This window comes from Echinops telfairi, unplaced genomic scaffold (assembly GCF_000313985.2).
Source record: "Echinops telfairi isolate 266 unplaced genomic scaffold, ASM31398v2 ScPeMD7_3;HRSCAF=10, whole genome shotgun sequence".
NCBI classification, from domain to species: domain Eukaryota; kingdom Metazoa; phylum Chordata; class Mammalia; order Afrosoricida; family Tenrecidae; genus Echinops; species Echinops telfairi.
In genome coordinates, this window is record NW_022103899.1 from 45,028,077 (window position 1) to 45,047,359 (window position 19,283).

At 55.6% G+C, this 19,283-nt stretch overlaps 1 protein-coding gene across 3 annotated transcripts; it reads right to left on the reverse strand.

Moving 5' to 3' along the window:
• Window positions 1–586: 586 nt before the first annotated feature.
• ZNF142 (zinc finger protein 142) lies at window positions 587–19,073 on the reverse strand. Of its 3 annotated transcripts, XM_045294090.1 has the most exons (10): window positions 18,944–19,073; window positions 18,546–18,697; window positions 16,181–16,507; window positions 11,073–11,672; window positions 10,112–10,279; window positions 8,070–8,888; window positions 6,468–6,645; window positions 3,075–5,931; window positions 2,444–2,549; window positions 587–1,469 (listed from the first exon to the last, which is right to left on the reverse strand). In XM_045294090.1, the coding sequence occupies exons 3-10, from the start codon at window positions 16,458–16,460 to the stop codon at window positions 1,000–1,002; spliced, it is 5,478 nt and encodes a 1,825-aa protein (XP_045150025.1). In that variant the 5' UTR covers window positions 16,461–16,507; window positions 18,546–18,697; window positions 18,944–19,073; the 3' UTR covers window positions 587–999. The 3 variants fall into 3 exon arrangements, with proteins under 3 accessions (XP_045150025.1, XP_030743390.1, XP_045150028.1); XM_030887530.2 differs by having other exon boundaries at window positions 18,546–19,073; XM_045294093.1 differs by lacking the exons at window positions 18,546–18,697; window positions 18,944–19,073 and having other exon boundaries at window positions 11,073–11,194; window positions 16,181–16,389.
• Window positions 19,074–19,283: the final 210 nt, after the last annotated feature.

Sequence of the window (19,283 nt, forward strand, 5' to 3'; positions counted from 1 at the left end):
TGCCTTCTTTAATTTTCCCAAGTGTCTCTGCATAGAAGGAGCCCAGGTGACACAGTGGCCAAGAGCTCAGCTAGAAACCAAAACAGTGGCAGTTCAAACCTACCAGCTGCTCCACGGAAGAAAGATGTGGCAGCCTTACTTCCGTAAAGATGACAGCCATGGAAACCCTATGGGGCGGTCTGTGCTGCCCCATAGGCTCACTTGAGTTGGCAGTGAAGTCAGAACGGGTCCTAGAATCCATCACTAATTACACAGGCCTTGGGAATAATGTATAGCACTCCAGCTCCTAACTTCCAGTGCTGCTGCTAGGATTGATGGGGAATGAAGCCGTGGCCTGGGGGATGCTTAGTGATGGCAGTCCTCCCTGAACAGGTAGACAGAGGGCTCTGAAGGAGAGCGAGGGGGCAGGGGCCACAACAGGCCCAAAGGCAGAGAGAAGGCAGGCCTTTCTGGGCCTCCTTTAGAACCCACCAGCAGGTGAAGATGGAAGGCGACCCAGGGGAGGCAGAAGCCTGAGAGGTGGCAGGGCAGACGACAGCCTGGAAACGTTACGAGAGAAAGTGGGAGGCATCTGGACGACTGTCCCTCCGTTTGACATGCTTTATCAAGCATTCGGCACCACAGCACATGCAAGTAGACACAACTGCTCTGAGGATGCTGCCCAGGGGTGGAAAGCAGTGTTGGAAGAAGGAAGGAGCAGAATGGAGTGGGTAACACCACGCTCCAGCAGTCAGAGCCTTCCATGGCGTGCTGGTGAGGAAACAGGAACTCAGAAGTTAAAAACACGCAGCACTGCTGCAAGAATCCAGGTTGTAGTCCATGTCTCTTATACAGCCATCGTCCCAAAGTACAAGAGCCTGGGCCCCTTGTGGGCTCCATCCTCCCCTGTACCCCAAAGCCAGCCTGGCCTTAGGCCCTGGGCTCCACAGGCCTGCTCTGGGTCCAGTGTGCATGCCTGGGCCCACGCCCTCCTTTCCTGCCTGGGAGGTGGGCAGGCACTCAGCCCTCAGGGCCAGTGGGTGGGGCTGCAGGTGCGGGCGGGCCTGGGTCCTCCAGTTGCACGTCATGCAGGTGCACGGTGGGGGTAGTGGGGTCTTTACCCACACCCTGGCTGGGGTCGCCCTGGTCAGGATGGTGCCTGCGCACATGCTTCACCACTTGGAACTTCTGCTTGGCTTTGTAGCTGCAGAGGCGGCAGAAGAAGGGGTGGCGGTCGGTGTGGGTGAGGGCATGGTGGCGCAGGCCGGCGGCCCAGCGGAAGGCGCGGTGGCACACGTTGCACACGTAGGGCTTGGCCTCGCTGTGCTTGCGGAGGTGAGTGCGCAGCAGAAAGCGTGTCTTAAAAGCCTTGCCGCACTGCTCACACATGAAGGCCCGCGCCTCGCGGTGCCGTGTCTCCCGGTGCACACGCAGTGCGTCAGCCCGGTTCGTGCAGTACTCACACTCGGGGCACTGATAGGGCTTCAGACCTGAGGGCAGGGCAGAGACAGGGGTCAGTGGTGGAGGGAGCCCCATGCCACCATGGACGGGGAGTGAGCATGGTGCAGAGGCCCACCTGCCCACCATGATCCCGACACAGGGCAACACAGACGACCAGCTAATGGCCGAAATCTGGAATGCTCCAGATATGTTGGACAAGTCTTTGCTCTGCCCCCAACACACACTCACACATGCACCTAAAAACCAAAACTCACAGCCATTGAGTGGATTCCCCCACTCACGGCAGCTCTATAGGACAGGGTAGAACTGCCCCTGTGGGTTTCCAAGGCTGCAACTCTTTGCAAGAGTAGAAAGCCTCATCTTTCTCTTGAGGAGCAGCTGGTGGTTTCGAACTATTGACCTTGTGGTCAGCAGCCCAACACAGAACCACCATGCCACCAGGCTTCCTAGACCCCCAACACAGCACCTTTCATGCAGTGGGTGTTTGGAGGATGTGGGATGACTAACTGGACTGCTGTAAGCAAGGACCATTCACTATGCCAGGCTCTCGAAGGGGAAATGCCAACCCCCTCTTGGTCCCAGGACACTGAAGGGATTTGGGGACCTGCTGAAAAACAAGTCTTGTTCAAGTCGAGAAGTAAAAGGAAATGCTTAAGAGAGAAGGGGTGGGGGCGAGAAAAGTGGCCTTGCCAGAGACAGAAGGCTGTGAAAGGTACCGGGTCCCTTCCTCCACGGATGAGGGTCCCAATCACATGTCCATCCCACCAGGCACCTTCCCTGGGGCCACAGTGCATTGGGCCCTAACTTGAAGACCAGGAGACAGGAGAAGGTCCCGTTTCTCCTCCTTGCTCCTGAAAGCTCCAGCAAGTCCATGTGGGAACCACGAATCCTGCCCTCCAGCACTCATGTTCAAGGAGGGGTCCCCACCGGGGAAATCAACACTGGCACCAGACAGAGGCAGGGCACATGCCACCCCCTGGGGCTGTGGACCCCACGCACTCACCCGTGTGCTTCGTCATGTGGTACTTGAGCTGATTGACCCACTTGCACTTGTAGCCGCAGTCGGGGCACAAGTACTTGCGCTCCTCCTTGTGGATCCGCATGTGATACTGGAGGAGGGAGAGGCACAGGGGACATCCTGAAGGCGTGCCCCGCCTCCCTGAGCACCTGCTCCCCTGGCCCACGTGTTCTCCCATCACAGGTCTTCTCACCTGGCCATGTGACACCACCCGGACTTGTGTGCCCTCCTTCTGGATCTGCCCCGACCTATGTCACTTATTAACAGTGGCATCTGTACCGTGTGGCATTGTAGACATCTGTCTCTCGAGTTTGTATTGGGATTAACCACAGAGCCTGGCATCCAGCAAGTGCTCAATGGTAGCTGGGATTATTATCCAGGTAACACCTAACCTACTGCTCCATGCCTTTATCACATGCCAAGTCCCCAAGATGGAACCTCCGACATTGTCACAGCCCTCGACCCCTGGTCAGTCCTAGCACTGTTGACACTTGAGGGATCAGTGGGTTGGAGGAGCTAGGGAACTCACCCGGGGCCACAGAGCTCATGTTTGGCGGAGCCAGGCCCCAGGGTCAGCCCTCCTCACTGGCCCTGCTCGCCAGGCCTTGGGTCTTACCTTGAGGCGAGAGGGGTCGGCACAGGCATAGGGACAGAGGTGGCAGCGGTAGGGCTTCTCCCCGGTGTGGACACGGCTGTGCCAGGTGATCTTCTGCCGGTTCTTGGTGCTGTACGCACAGTCCGTACACTTGTAGAGCCGGGTGCCCCCATGCCCCTTGACGTGGTGATCAAGGACCAGCTGGTGGCGGCAGGCAAAGTCGCAGAAAGGACAGCGCAGAGGGCGCTGGCTGGCGTCCCCGTCCGGCGCCGCTTCGTGCTGCTCCAGGTAGTGAGACACCAGGCCCACCTGCTCGCGGGCCGCGAAGTCACAGAGCTGGCAGCGGTGGCTGAAGTGCCGCTGCCTCCGGTGCTGGTCCAGGGCGGGCCGGCTGGGGAAGGCCTCCCGACAGGCGGCGCACTCGAGCCTGGGGTGCTGCCGGCGGGTGTGTCCCCGCAGGCTGGCGGGACTGGGACACAGCAGCCCGCAGCGGGCGCAGCGGAGGGGGTCTTGGGCTGCCTCTGCAGGGGCGCCTGGGGCAGGGGCAGGGGGCTCCGGGTGCCGGCGCAGGACATGCTGCTTGAGCGCCGTTTCGGAGCTGAACTGGGCCTCGCATTGCGGGCAGGCGAAGGCTGGGGTGCCCTGGTGGCAGCTGTTGACGTGCCGCGTGATGTCGTGGCGGAGGTAGCCGCTGTAGTCACACAGCGGGCAGAAGTGGGTGGGGGTCTTGTCGTGCACCCTCAGTTGGTGCAGGCGCAGCTTCGAGTTGGTCCCGAACGTCTGGGGGCAGGAGCTGCAGGGGATGCGGCCCACTCCCGTGTGCCGGGACTGGTGGGCCTCCAGGCGGTAGCGTCGGGTGGTGGAGAAGTCGCAGAAGGGACACTGGTGTGGCTTCACCCCCTCATGCTTGAGGCGCCGGTGCTGCTGTAGGCAGCGGCTCTGCTTGCAGGTGAAGCTACAGTCCCCGCACTGCAGCGGGGGCCGGGGGCCGCGGGCGGGCCCAGCAGCCAGGGGCCTCCTCTTCTGGTGGCCCCGCAGGGTGGCGGCTGTGACCGGGCAGAGGCCGCAGTGTGACTCCCCAGGACTCTGGAGTGGGCAGCCCCGCGCCTGGTGAGTCCGCAGCGCGCGTGCCTGCTGGCAGCTGAAGGGGCAGGTGGGGCAGGAGAAGCGAGTGCCCTTTAGCCTTGGGACCACGGCTGTGTCCCCACCACCAGGGCTGGGCTCCGAGCTCCCACTGCCCTGGGGAGCAGAGTCCCCGCTGTACACCGGGCACAGGGCAGGCTTGGCTGCAGTGACCGCCCGCCTCCCTTCTCCGCGTCCCCCCCGGCAGCCTTCGGCCACGTGAGAGGTGATGGAGGAGAGTCTGGAGCACAGGAAGGCACAGGAACTGCAACGGAACTTGCCCTGCTCAAAGCGGAACTTCTCCGGGGGTGTTGCCGGCGGGGGGCTGGCTGCAGGTGGGGCGGGGGAGCCGGAGGGGGTACCAGGAGGCTCCTCGGTTTCACTGGGCTCATCAGGCAGCTCAGAAGGGGTGCTTTTGGGAGCCACTAGGTCCAGTGCTAAAGGCTCGGGCAGGGACTTGGTGTCCTCGGCAGCCTGGGGGCCTGAGGGTGGTAAGCTGGCTGGATCTGCCCTGGGCGCGCCCTTGTTCTTTCTGAGGACAGGACACTTCTTCAGCAGGTGGGTGCTGAGGCCCCGCTGCTGCTTAAAGCTGGCCCCACACTCGGGGCACCGCAGGGGCTCTCGGCGGCCTTGGCAGCCAGCCCTGGCATGCAGACTCAGGGCCTTCTCGCGGCGGCTGATGAAAGGGCAGTGCGGGCAGCGGAAGGCTGGGCCCTCTCCCTGGATGACCACCATCTGCACCCGCCCCTCCAGCACCAGGGCCTCAGCCTGCTCTTTGTCCTGCCTCCTCAGGGCCTTTAGAATGGACTCTGACTCAGGGAACTGAGGCAAGGGGGCAGTCTCGGCAGGTAGACTGGCCTTAAAGGGCCCCACCCAGCTGTTAGAGGGCTGCTCGGAGGGAGGGGGGTTCCGGGGAGGTTCAGGGACTGGCTTGTCCAGAATGGGCTCTTCTTGAGCACTCAGAACAGCAGGTTCGCTGCCTTCGAAGCTGGACAGCGCCATCAGAGTGCCAGCAGATGCTTCCAGTTCTAGGGGCCTGGAGGGGTCCATGGGCCTGCCCTCCACTGGGGCCGTCTCAGGGGTCTTTTCCTCCAGGGGCAGTTCGGCCAAGGGTTCCAGCTCCACCCGCAGGGCCTCCAGGTGCAGGGTGCAGGAGCTCTCATCCACCTCCGCCGGGCTAGGGCCACCAAGTAGCTCGCTCTCTTGGGGAACCTCACTGCAAGCCTGCTGCTCAGCTCTGTCCTCGCTCAGCTCAGACACAGCTTGGCCAGAGCTGGCCTCCACTGCAGTCTCAGGGACAGGGCCCAGCTCCTGGGGCTCAGCGTCTGCCGGGGGTGCAGGGCACTGCCTGGAGCCCTCTGGCTCCTGCTCCTGGCTAGCAGGGTGGAGCTGCCAGACCTGGTCCCCGGGCATGTAGCCGTGGGCCTTGCGCTTGTGGAAGAAGAGGGTGGTATTGCTAAAGGTGCGGTAGTCACAGAGGGCGCAGCAGAACTCGCGCAGGCGCGTGTGCTTGCAGTTCTCGTGGCTCAGCAGCGCCTGCTTGTGGCGGCTGCGGTAGCTACAGTAGCGGCAGGGGAAGAGCGGGGCCTGCCCGCCGGGTCGGTGCTGGGAGGCCATGTGCTTCTGCAGCTCATACTTCCGCTTGCAGGCGAAGGCGCACACCTCACACATCAGGGACTTGCCCTGGTGCCGCAGCTTGTGGCTGCTCAGCTGGTCAGCGCGGTGGCAGCGGTAGGAGCACTGGTTGCACTGGTATCTGCAAGAAGGGGGAGGCGGCGGCGGGTGGGAGCAGTCAGGGTGGGAAACCACTCACAAGAGCTCACAGCCAACAGCAGGCCTTACTCTGGGCCAGGCTCTGCCCATCTAGCTGAACCGCCACCCCCACTGAGCCGTCTACAGTGAGGAAGTACAACACAGAGTTAATACGTGGTCTAAGGTTACAAAGGAGGTAAGGGGCAGAGGCAGGATTTGAACGCTGGCAGTCTAGCCTCCCGGTCCGGCTTTTAATTGCCCCCCACTCCCACCCCAAGAAGGCTTTAGGGACAACCAACTTCTGTGGAGCTGACCTTACCAGTGAACCCCAGGGCAGTACAGGGTCTAGTCTCTGTTCTCTTAAGACAGTCTGACCGCCCTGGAGAGGCCCCTCGGCCTGGGTTTGGATTCCAAGAACCTGAGCGACACCTTAGTCTCCAGGTTTGAAAGCAATCACCGAGACCGGCTGTCACCACTGAGGGGCGCAGAGCCTGCGGGACGGGGAAGAACGGGGGCCGCGCTGGGGTGAGGGGGGCATACCTGAGGTCCCCCAGGTGTTTTCGCATGTGCACGCTGAGGTAGTGCTTCCACTTGGTGACGTAGCCACACTCTGTGCACATGTAGTCCTTGGCGCTGGAGTGGGTCAGCATGTGCTTAGACAGGTAGCTCACATCCCGGCACGTGAAGTCACACAGCTCACACTTGTGCGGTTTCTCGCCTTGGGGTAAGGGGAGAACATGGCTCATACGTGGAGGCCCCGCCTGGCCCCAGCAAGCCTGCCCTGGTGCCCAGTGTGAGCAGGGGTGTCACGTGCTCCCAGGGGGCCAAAAGCATCACAGTTTTCAAGGCTGCTTCTCCCCCCCACCCCCACTACACACACACACTCTCTCTCTGCTGGACCACTGCTTGCCTGACTGCCACCACAAGGAGCTTGGGCCGGAAGGAAAGCTGAGCTTCCCCAAACCAGCTTCAAGGCCTCATTTGATTTGTTATCCGACCAGGTGTTCCTTCTGAGCCCCTCCATGTTGTCACTGCCCGCCCGCCTGCACATCCAGCCCCATTCTCGGGCTAGCAACATGTGTTCGGGCTCTGTGAGGGTGTATGTGGTCTGGGAGCAGGTCATTTGAGCTTTGCTCAGCTGGTTTTTTCACCGCCACTGGCCTCCCCCACGATGGTGATCCCAAGGACTCAGCAGGGTAGGAGGAAGACTCCCCCCCAGAGACTGGACGCTTGCCCCGGGTGCCCAGCAGAAGGAAGGTCCAGAAGTAAACTCACCCTGAGCTGCCCCAGCCTGTAGGCTCTCTGATGTCATGCCAGTCCCATGGAGACCATACCTGGGCAGTGCTGTGACTGGTCATCAATCTGAGCTACAACCCGCAACTTTGAAAACACAGCCACCAGACAGGACCCCCTGGGGAACTCGACCATTCTCAGCCGGGATCTCACAGGATTGGAGGCTCCAATTTAAACCGAGTTTGTTTGTTTGGAGGGGATTTTGAGAGTAAACAATGAAGATAGGAGGATGGGAGGGGTGTGAGCATTAGAACTGAAAGTGATTACACACCCCATTTTAAAGATGATTTAATCATGGGGCGGGGGGAAGCAAATGTTCTGAAATTGATTGTGGTAAGGAGTGTATAGTTCTTGATGTGACTGAACTATTGAACTGTGTAATATGTGGATTAAGTGCCAATAAAACTGTTACAAGAGGAAAAACAAACAAACAAACAAAAAAATGAGTTTGGGCCAAAAAAATCCCCCCAAATCCTGCAACTTCCAAGTGATTGTAGGTGATCGTCTCTCACCACACACCCTGACCTTGCTTGTGGACAGAGGTCTCCAACTTGGTGTGGGCATGCCTACTCTAACAGCGGAGGGCGGAACTGGGCCAGGGCCTGAGCGTAGGCACAATGGTTGGGGGAGCGCTGGGGAATCAGACTGCTGGATTGCCGCCTCAGCTCGACCACTTGACCAGGGGAGCGACAGCTAATTTCAAGCTCATGTGTAAAACCGGAAGCCCAGGGTGATCTCCAGGGATGCTAGGGGAAGCTAGAAAGTGGTGGCCAAGGCCATGCTGTGCAGGTGGTGTGTCACACCCCGCCCCACACACCACACACACACACCCGCAGGCAGCCACCTCACCCGTGTGCAATAGCATGTGTCGGATGAGCACCCTCTTGTGGGCGGTGGCAAAGTTGCATTCGGGGCACTGGTGGATCTTCTCGTGTGCGTGCATCTTGCCCACGTGGTCCTGGTAGGCCACCGGGTTGAAGGTGGCGAAAGGGCAGAAGGGGCAGTGCAGCTCTTCGCTGCCAGGGTGGCCCTGCTTCTTGTGCTTGCGGAAGAGGTGCTTGTTGGAGCAGGCGAAGTCGCACTGGGGACAGTGGAAGGCATAGTGGCTCTTGTGGTGGGTCTCCATGGCCTCTGGCGTGGCGAAGAGCAAGGGGCACGAGTGGTGGCGGCACTCCACGGCCCGCACGCTGTGGGCCTCCTTCAGGTGCTTGACAAAGGCCTTGCGGTCAGGTGCCGAGTAGCCGCAGCCCTCCTGGAAGCAGCTGAGGGGTGCTGGCTCGGCGGCGGCCGCATGGCTCTTGAGGTGCTCCTTGAGGGCCTGGCTGCGGTGGAACTCCTTGCGGCAGACAGGGCAGGCGTAGGTGTCCGAGTAGAAGTTGGAGATGTCCTCGTGCATGCTGGCCATGTGGCGGTTGAGCGCGTTCCTCTCCACGGCGCTGTAGTGGCACAGCGGGCAGCGGTGGGCCTTCTGGCCCCGCTCCCGCAGCAGGTGGGTCTTCAGCTTGCTCTTGCTGGTGAAGAACTTCTGGCAGTTGGGGCACTGGAGGCTGGGGTCTGGGAAGTGCAGGTGCAGGTGTTCCACCAGGTGGGTCCGCTTCTTGAAGCAGCGTTGGCACTCCGGGCACATGTGGGTCTTGAAGAGGGGCTCAGCGGCAGGAGCCACCTCACCTGGGGGCGGGAGCAAAGGACACCGGGCTGCGTGAGTGAGCATGTAGGATGCGGAGAGGGTTGTGAGGAAGCTCCTTTGATAGGTCAACATTCACTGCCACCAAGCCCCTGCTGCCAACTCTCCGCCCTCCAGACGAGGCCCACTCACGGCGATCCTATAGGACAGTGGAGAACTGCCCCTGTGGCTTTCAGAGACCCTCACTCTTGACGGGAGTAGAAAACCTCATCTTTCTCCGGAGAGGTGGCTGGGGGGTTCAAACTGTTGACCTTGTGGTTAGCAGCTCAAGGTACAACCCACTGCGCCACAGGGGTTTCCTCTATTCCACTCATCTCGACCCAAACAAGGGAGAGTAGACCTGCTCCCCAGACTGTTCACCTTTGTGGGAGCAGACAGCCTCATCTTCCTCTGGGGAGTGGCTGGGGGGGTTTGAACTGCTGGCCAAATAGTAAGAGGACCGTAATGTTGCCCGAGGCCGGCACAAACACGATGTCGCCTGTCTCCCTCCACAAAACCTAATCATAGGATCGTAAACAAGAACTGTGATGAGGAAGCCAAGTGTCCCAAGAAACAAAGCCAGCGGCCTTGCCAAGGCCTGTGTCACTTGTTTCCCCAGCCCTTCTGAGCCTCCTTACACCCACTCCCGAGGACAAGCCTGCTTCAATACTGTTCTTCCGGACCTTTGTTTCACGGGATCCACAGAAGGAGCAGCAGTGTTGTTTGGAAGAGAAACAGCCCAGCGGGGAGTGAGCAGAAGAGAAGAAGGGGAAGGAGTCTTAGGTCTCAACACCGGCTCACTGGGTCCCGGTAACGAGCTGGTAGGAAATACCATCAGATCTTTCCTAGTCACCAGACATGGACTATGCTCCCGGCGGGGTGGATGGGTTTCAAATGTTCTATGTTGGAAAACTGCGAAGCAAGGATTCAGAACCAATCTGCGCGGCTCCAGGCCAGGTCAGACAGGCTGCCCAATCAGCAAAGCCACTGGCCTCTTTACACCGCAGAGCCCCACTCTGGTGCCTTCCACCTTGAGAAACCAAGCCAGGCGGGCAAATGTTCCTTAGCCTGAGCCTGTGTTAGCATTTACCCAAGTGGCACTCTCCCACCGGATTCGTGAGGATGGAATGGAGGGAAACAAGCCATCCCAGCCAAAGCTCAGACAGCCCAGCCCCCAGAACTGCAATGCCAGGCTCCCACACCCATTCCTCCCCACACCAGTACGTACCTTCCACCTGCGGTGTCCCCTGGCCTCTTCCCAGGGCTGGCCGGGCGTCCTTCTGGGAGCCACACTCTTCTTCTCCTCCAGCGTCTTCCTCTTCAGCCGACTCCTGCCCAGGCGCAGGCACACCTGCTTCCTCTGAAGGTGCTCCCTCCCCCAGGGGCTGTTCGGCGACTGGAGACACAGAGAATCTGATGAGGGCAGGGCAGCTTCTTGCTCTTCCCTCCTCCCCGGTGGCACGAGGGGGCCAAGTGCAGAGATGTGTTCTCATTCCAGACCAGTCGAGGAAGACTGGGGCTCAGCTGTCAGCACTGCCCCCATCTGAAGGAAACCAAGCCTCAGGGAACAGCCACCTCTGACACCCGGGAAGTGAGATCCCTGCGCTCACCTCAGGGCCGAGGTAAGAAGGGGGTCAACAGCACTTGCCTGGCTCAGTGGAGGTAAACAGACCCCAGTGCCCAAACTACCCTCTGAGAAACCCAACTCAGCAATTCAGGGTCACCAGACCTTGCCCCGCTCCATCCTACTCTTTCTGTCCACCAGCAGGAGCAGCTGCCTCAGTAAGGAAATGCTGCGAGAGCCTCTGCTCCACAAAAGAGCAGCCTGCTCGCCAGCAGAGAGGAACGTTCTCCGTTAAATCACCCAAGCTGCTCTTGCCCTCTCCCTGAATCCCACTTGCTCTAAAAGGAAGTTTACAAGCGGTCTGCCAGGGGCTGGCATTGAACTTTCGTCCCTGGAAAGTTCTGGAAAGGATCAGAAGGAAAAAACTGGTTGACTAACTTCAAGACCATCGCGTAGCTGCGGCCAATGTTCACTCATTCCTCGAACTCTGTATATTTGGAACTCAACAGTGCCATCCAGCGATGCTGTCCCCTTGAGGCACTACTGTGGGTACCCTTGCATGCGGGCACCACTCTCCTATAAGGTGCATTCCAGGAAGGGAGCAGTGGGGCCCTTGGCCTCTTACTTGGCAGCAGCTCCTGGGTTGGCAGGCTTCGCAGGGTAGGAAGTTCTCCCCGTGTCCCTGACCCGTGGCTCCGCTGATGCTGCCGGAAGAGCTTGACATTGGAGCCCACGAAGCTGCAGTGGCTGCAGTGGAAGGGATAATGGACCTGCCGATGCAGCTCCATGCCCTGCTGGCTCCCAAAGAGCAAGGGGCAGCCCCGGAAGGAACAGGGCACAGGGACGGCGCTGTGAGCCTGCTTCAGGTGATGCTGCAGGCCTTGGCGAGCCTCGCAGGAGAACACACAGCCGGGCTCTGGGCAGGAGAAGGTGTCGGGGGTGCCTCGGTGCGACTTGAAGTGGCTCTTCAGGGCCTGGGGCTGAGCAAACTCCTGGCTGCACACGGGGCATGGCAAGGGGCTGTCTGTTGGGCTTCGGCCCTGTGGAGGGCCGAGGAGGGTGAGGTTACTGGGGGGCAGTGCTAGGGAGCATGGCGAGCTGGACAGACCCTGCACAGGCTGGATGAGGGTCTCGGGGCACTGATGCAGGGCCAGCAGAGTGGGGTCTGCAAAGCTCTGCCCACAGCGCTCACAGAAGTACACTTCCACCACCTTGACCAGGACACCTGCAAGCAAGGGCCAACAGAGACAGGTACATCAGACAGGATAAGCGATCCGTACAAGATGTGAAATCCTGATTATTCATGGAGTGGAGACAGGTTCGTTTTGCCACCAGGACTGGAAGTCCCATAAAGTCAGGGACAGTTCACCTGGCACCCATCTTAATAGTCCCAAGAGCTAGAGCAATTCCTGGCACAAAATAGGTGCTTAATAAATATTTCTTCTATGGGGGAACAAACATGAACCAAAGCCAGGTCACGTTAAGAAAAGGCCAGAGAATAATCTCTGCAACACAAGTGACAAAGCATCGCTCTCAATTCCAGCAATGACATTGAGGAGCCCCTGATAGCGGGACATCAGAGGCCATCCAGAGCCCATTTCCACAAGATGAACTGCCAAGAAATGAAAAAACACTGGGCCTAGCTATCAACGCAACACAAGCCAAACCAAGAAGACCCGTTTGCCTCTGTAGACTGGGGAGGAGATTGGTGCCAGTGTTGGCAAGGAAACAGAGAGTTGGGCACAAGCCTAGGCTACTGGTGGGTTGTAAACCGATGTGACTCTTCAGCAGGGCAATCTGTTGCAAGAATTGAAATGTGGAATTCCACTTTGAGGAATTTATCCTCTAGGAAAACTTGCACAAGCACCCGGTGGTTCGTTAGAGCAGAGAACTAAAAGGACCACTGAGTAAGTTGCATACAACCAAAGAGTGAGGACCTGGACCCAGGAGAAATGGAGAGTTCTATTATTATTTGGGGGGGGGGGCAGGATAAGACATATACACACACACACCTGTACATGCAAAGTGAAAATTAAAAAAAAACATGTTATTGTTTACAAAGCGGAACACAACAGTAGAATCTATATTAAAACCTATATGTCCTTATTAACAGAAGACAGACTGGAAGATGCACCAAATCATTCACACCGATTAATGATCCACGAGTAACAGGATTACTGATGGTTTGTTTCTCTTTTCTAACCTTTCTACATCGACTGCTTTTTAAATGATGAACGTGAATTCCATTTATTCTCGGAAAATATAGTAAAGCTGTAAAGACATTAAAACAGACCAAAGCAAAAGAGACAGACAGGGAGAGAGACCTGACTGCACCAGGAACTACCAGCAAGTGTGCGGGGGTGCTGAAAAGGAGGATCTTTCAAAAAGCATTTACTGCGAGGGCCCGAGTCTAAAGCCTGGCTACAGGAGGCATGCCATGGAGAAGCACACCACGACTTGCCCGGGCATCTCAGCGGGGGCCCCAAGCAGGCCTGTCTCCAGCTCTGGACTACAGAGAGAATGCAACCAGCAAGGGGCCTCGAGGGAGACTTACAGAAGGAGCAGAAAGCCTGAAGGAGGCAGCACTAAGCACTAAGAGCTATTATTAACCGAGCATCCGGGGCATGCCAGATGATATAAGATCAAGTGATAAAACCACACCGCATCAAGTCTGTTCTAACTCATGATGACCATCTAGGACAAAGTAGAGCTGCACCTGCGGGCTTCCAAGGCTGCAACTCTTTACAGGAGTAGAAAAGTTTCATCTTCCTCTCCTTGGAGCAGCTCGTGGTTTTCCAAAAACACCCAAACCAATCTCGATGCCACTGAGTCGATGCCAATTCACAGGGGCCCTACAGAACAGGGTAGAACTGCCCCTGTGAGATTCTGAGACCATAAGTCTTTACAGGCATAGAAAGCCCTGTCTTTCTCCTAAGATCAAGTCAGAGAAGGGCAATTCAGGAGTGAGTCAGATTAGGAAGGAAACAACTCAAGGAGTTTCTTGAGCAACATGCAAGACCGCGGCAAAGGCCAGGGAAATATCCTCATACGGTCTGTCCTCCAACAGCCTGATGAGACCGAGGGACCTGGGATTCTGGCAGAAAAAGACCATCATGCTTGCTAGTGGTGGAGCTGGGGTTCAACGCTCAGCCTGCTTTTCTTATTTCCCTTTTATTTGTTCTGCTCTTCTTTTGCTGGTCATTTTCCTCTTTGTTGTCATTTGTTGTTAAGACAACACGAAATTATTGCAGCAAACTCAAATGATACAGAAGCAGAGAAAGCAAGAGCAGGGCCCGCCTCTCCCCATCACACAATTTGGTCTGCCGCCTTCTGTGCAAATGCCTGCTCCACACATATATGAACATAGAATTTTTGTTCACACACACACACACACACACACACACACACACACACACACATAAATGGGGGAGGGGCAAAGTGAAATCTTCTTGCCCTTGGTCTGCTGGTAGCTCCCCTTCCTCACTTGCTCTGTATTAAAGAAAATGTTTACATGTAAGCATATTTAGATCTTGATAATCTTTGTTGTTGTTGGAGGGGGGTGTCCAGCTTATGGTCATTTCAGAGCATAGATAAATCATGACAACATTTCCCGTAGTCATGAACACCTGGGTTGTTCCCAGTCATTGCGAACAAGCTGCTATACTCACCCATGTCCTTGGACAGGTGGGCGAGCCTCTCCATAGGCCTGATTGAAAGATGTCTGATGACCAGGGGAAAGGACCTGTCTATGTTTCTAACTCATAGCGACACTACAGGACATGGCCTTCGGGTTCCCAAGACCGTGTGGTAATTAGCTAATTGGCCTTCCAAAGATTATATTAAACTACACTTTCCATCAGCATTATAAGATTGGGTCTGTTTCTCCCCATTCTCACCACCATATTTTAAAAATACATTTCCTTTTTCTCAAAGTTGATATGCAAAACAGGCATCTCCTAGTTTTCTTAATGATCATGTATTGGTGTGCTGAAATGAAGCAACTTTTCAGAGGGTCACTGACCATTCAACATAAAGAACTGCGTGCAGGAGGAAAAAAAGGGGAAAGGCAGAATGGATTAAAAAGTAGGTGTGTGTGTGTGTGTGTGAACAGGACAAGGCATTGGGAGGTTTGATACGTTGTATAAGTTGTTGAATGCCAAAATGATGATCTTAGATGTTACTTTCCTTCCCCCACCTAATTCACAAAAAGTTTGAAGGGAAAAAAAAATTGCATGCAGATGTGCCCCCAGCCCCTGCCCTACCTTTTTAATTTATATTTTTCCCACTTGCCTTTTAAAATTCTTTTCCTTACTGTACAACCTTCCATCTCAAGAACATGAACTGTTTCTTATGTGTTGTAAACATTTGCTTCGGGCTCTTGATTTATATTTTTTAGGATTTCGTTCACCACACACAGGAATTTGGCTAAGTTGTCTCAGAATTCTTTGCTATTACAGAATACCACAGAGAGCGGTGGCAAAGAGCTGGGAGATGGCAGGTATAAACAAAAACCCAAACACCAAGTAGTTCCCTAAGAAGTAAGAGGCTACAGAAGGGTCACAAGGAAGAGACTAGCCAGTCAGGGTGCAGTATAGGAATAATGAAACATACAACTTTCCTTTAGTTCTTTAATGCTCTCCCCCACCCCCTAATCACGACCCCAATTCTACCTTAGAAATCTGGCTAGACCAGAACATGTACCTGGTATGACACAGAGAATCCAGGACAGATAAACCCCTCAGGACCAGTAATGAGAGTAACAATTCCAGGAGGGGAAGGGAAAGGAGGTAGGGGGAAAAAGGGGGAACCGATTACAATGATCTACATATAACCCCCTCCCAGGGGGATGACAACAGAAAAGTGGATGAAGGGAGACAGCGGTCAGTGTAAGACATGAAAAAATAATATTTTATCAATTTTCAAGGGTTCATGGGGGAGGAAAGGTAGAGGAGGGGGGAAATGAGCTGATACCAAGGGTTCAAGTAGAAAGAAAATGTTTTGAAAATGATGATATATGTACATATGTACCAATATATATGCAACATATGTACAAATGTGCTTGACACAATGGATATATGTATGGATTGTGATAAGAGCTGTAAGAGCCCTCAATAAAGTGATTTTTAAAAATAAATAAATAAAAACTTATTATTGAAAAAAAGAAGAAGTAAGAGGCTGTCGCCCTGGGAAGAATAAAGAGATGGTGCTTTCTCTTACAATGAACAGAAATGCTCACGTGCCAGGCTGTACAGCATGCTCAGGTGAGCTCAGCATGCTTTGTACAAGGAATCAGGGCAGGGACCTATGTATCAGGTCACCTCTAGGATACCCTGCCAAGCACGGGTGATCACAGAGCCCAGGCCTTCTGCTTCATCTCTGGCTGTAGTTCCTGGGTGGGAGGGTGAAGATGGGAGAAAGGGTCCCAAGGGACTGGAAGAATAAGCAGCAGCTAGGATTGGCTGGAGAGATCGGAAAGGTCATTTCCCCTCTGGCCTACCGCCTAGCAGAGGGGAGGCCCTGAACAGACTCTGCCAGGAGCATGGGACAAGGTTGAGCATCACCTTGCCAGCCTTCCGTCATCATTCACCAACTGCACCCCCGGTGACCACATCACAGAGTATAAAAATAGGCTGCTGCCCTGTGCGCTCATGTTTATACAGAAAAGATCAAAAGTAACGTAGGCCAAGCCTTGGAGCTACTTGACCCCCTGACCTCCAGCAATGGGATTGGTACCTGGAGTGTCTCCAGGAGTCCCTGGGGACAAGTTTCCAGTTACTGCTTCCACAATGATCTCCATGTCTCCTGTGCCCTCTCCAGACGTTGTGGCCTCTACCAGCAAGCAGGCAGGGTCCGTAGGCAGAGGGGTAGGGCTCTCCGAGGGGCAGGCGCTCTGCCCAGGCTCCAGGAGGCCACGGTGAGAAAGAGGCTGGGGGATCAGCAACAGTTCAGAGCAGAGTCCAGCCATCTCCCCAGGGCTGTTCGCTGGCTGTGAGTCCAACACGGGGTCTGTCATCACCACGGCTTTCAGGGCTGTGCTTTCTCAGGTGCTGAGAAGCCAAGCTGAAGGAAAACAAAAGCAAATCAGTTAGCAGTCTTTCTTTTCTTTTTTAAAAATCATTTTATTAGGGGCTCATACAACTCTTATCACAATCCATACATACATCCATTGTGTGAAGCACATTTGTGCATTCATTGCCCTCATCATTCTCAAAACATTTGCTCTCCACTTAGGCCCCTGGCATCAGCTCCTCATTTTTCCCCCTCCCTCCCCAGTCCACCCTCCCTCATGAACGCTTGACAATTTATAAATTATTATCTTGTCATGTCTTGCACTGTCCGACGTCTGCCCCCACCCACCCTTCTGCTGTCCATCCCTACAACCTGGTTCCCCCTTTCCACCCCAGCAGTCTCACTTTCTGACAATCGGCGTGCGCACACAGCCCAGTGCCTGTTGTCTCAGGCAACTGTTCACCCGAGGAGTGTTGCCTCTCGTGACTACGTAGAGAAGTGAAGAGACGACAACCATGGTGTCAGCAGAGAGCCAACATATCCCGCCCAAGATACTAGAGAGAACGGGTTGTATTTCTTGTTCTGCTCCAGTTTAGCTAAGTAACCTGGAGTAAAGGATGGCGCAATATGGGTCTCAGTTCTCTCATCTGCAACAACACTGGCCAGAGGATCCCCGAAATCCCTTTCCCTCTCACAGCTCTGTCTCATAGCTCTACGGCCCTGGATGACCCGATTCCGCTGACCTGTCCAGACTCATCGTCCACCTCTGCCCTCAACAGATGTCTACATCAGGCATCCCAAACAATTTGTCATTCCTTCCAAAAAAACAAAAAAAACAAACAAAATAAAACTCCTGGCCATTGAATCAATTCTGACTCAGAGCCACCCTCTAGGAGAGACTAGAAGTGGCCCCTCGGGTTTCTGAGACTGTAGATCTTTTCTGGAGTAGAAAGCCTCATCTTTCTCCCAAGGAGCCCCTGGTGATATAGAACTGCTGACCTTGGAGCTAGCAGCCCAATGTGTAACCCATTATGCCACCAGGGCTCTGTCATTCCTTAGACTCGCAAAATCTTCCATACTCTGCCACATGCCCCTCTCATGGCCAGATGTTCACTTCTACCTTCTTCTGCTCTTGCCTGCCCTGCCAACTCCTAAGCATCCTTTAAGGAGTTGTACAACAGGGGTCCTTACATCTTCTGACACTGACACCCCAAAAATCTGATTCACCACTACTGAGTCAATTCTGAGTCATAGTGATGGTGAAATGCGGGTTTTTAAGACTGTAAATCTTGACAGGAGTAGAAAGTATCACCTTTCTCCCATGGAGCAGCTAGTAGTTTAGAACACCTGAGCTTGCAGTTAGAATTCACCACATAACCCACTATGCCAACATATCTTAATCCACCCCAAACTCACTGCCATCGAGTTGCTTCTGAGTCTCAAAGTGACCCTACAGGATGGGTAGAATGGTCCATGCGGGTTTCCGAGACTCTTTACATAAGTAGAAAGTTTCCTCTTTCTGCCCATATCCAGATAGACAGGCTAAAGTGACTTTAGACGGAATTCTTTGTAACTAGAGAGACAGTAATCCCTTTATGAACTTGGAACCCCGAAGGTCAGTCAGGACCTAGGGCTAGGGAGAAAGCACAGTCCAAGTGAGAAGCAGCATGCCTGAAGAAGAAACCTAGAGGCTGCAAGCTGACATTCCTGGTTTCCTAGAATCCAGTGCCCTGCAGCTGGAGGTCATCTCGGCTCACTGGTTTCCATTCATTATCTCTGTAGGGGTGGGGAGTGGGGGAGAGTTTGGTTTGGTGAGGAAAGCTTCCGATTTGGTCTCAGAGGGGAGCCAAAGAGGATGTGATAGAGCACCTTCATCGGCTAGGGGATGAGGAGAGGAGAGGAGAGGAGAGGAGTGAGACAGGTGGACAGAGAACAGATAAGATTATCATCATGTAGGGGCAATGAGAAAGAGAAAGAAAGGACAATAACGCCTGGGGGGGAAAAGACACTCCCCCCTCCCCCAGGACTCCTCTTCCAGCCTGGGGTTGAAGGCACCTGGGTTCCCACCTGCCACCAGGCTCTGACTTACCACGCAGTTTGGGGCACCTAGGATAACCTTTCGTCCCTGGGTCTCAGTTTTCCCATCTGTGAAGTGGAAACGATGACAGCGTCCACATTCTCGGGAGGGCGCGGGAGTCACCAGAGTCGACGAATGGGAAAGGCGCTTTGCAACCTGCAAGGCTTGGGATGGAGCATCATCGCGATTACGGTCTTGAGGGGACAGCGGGTACCCGGGAGCGGTCCATAGCTGTGACACGACTAAGGCGAGGGGCAACCGCTCCTTGGCGTGGTCCCTTTAGCACCTCCTCCCGGGGTTCCCCGCACCCAGACCTTCTCCTCATCCTCGCCCTCCAAAAACGTTTGCCTCGGATGGGCAAGATCCACCTGCACCAGCTTGCAGTTCCCACCCCGCAGGCGTTTACTCACCTCCCGGCCCAGGGCCGGCAGGAGCCGCATCTCTATGGTCGAACAGCGGCTGGAGAGGCCCGCCGGGGCTCTTTGTGCGACCGCCTCCGGCCCAGCCGCCTCTAGGACAGCGGGCGCAAGCTGGCCACTCTCTCTTCCCACCCGCTGGCGAGGTACTCTATGGTCTTTTACCATCGTTTCCCTTCTCCGCAAGGCCCCCCACCTCCCGCGCCGGCCGAGGCGCCCGAGCACCATCGAGAGTTGTGGGGCAGAGTGGCGAGGTCTCGGAGGGCGTGGCGGGAAGTAGATGAAGGAAGTTAGGGCGGGGTCAAGCGGTACTTCCTTCTAGAACCCGGCGGGC

Bases quoted from the DNA above. Each gene is read 5' to 3' on its own strand.
- ZNF142 (XM_045294090.1), bottom strand. From the start codon at position 16,460: ATGACAGACCCCGTGTTGGACTCACAGCCAGCGAACAGCCCTGGGGAG. The intron at 10,280-11,072 runs GTAAGAGGCCAA...CTGTGTCTCCAG, and splicing joins AACCCAGGAGCTGCTGCCAA to TCGCCGAACAGCCCCTGGGG. The intron at 1,470-2,443 runs GTGAGTGCGTGG...CCCTGCCCTCAG, and splicing joins CCACATGACGAAGCACACGG to GTCTGAAGCCCTATCAGTGC.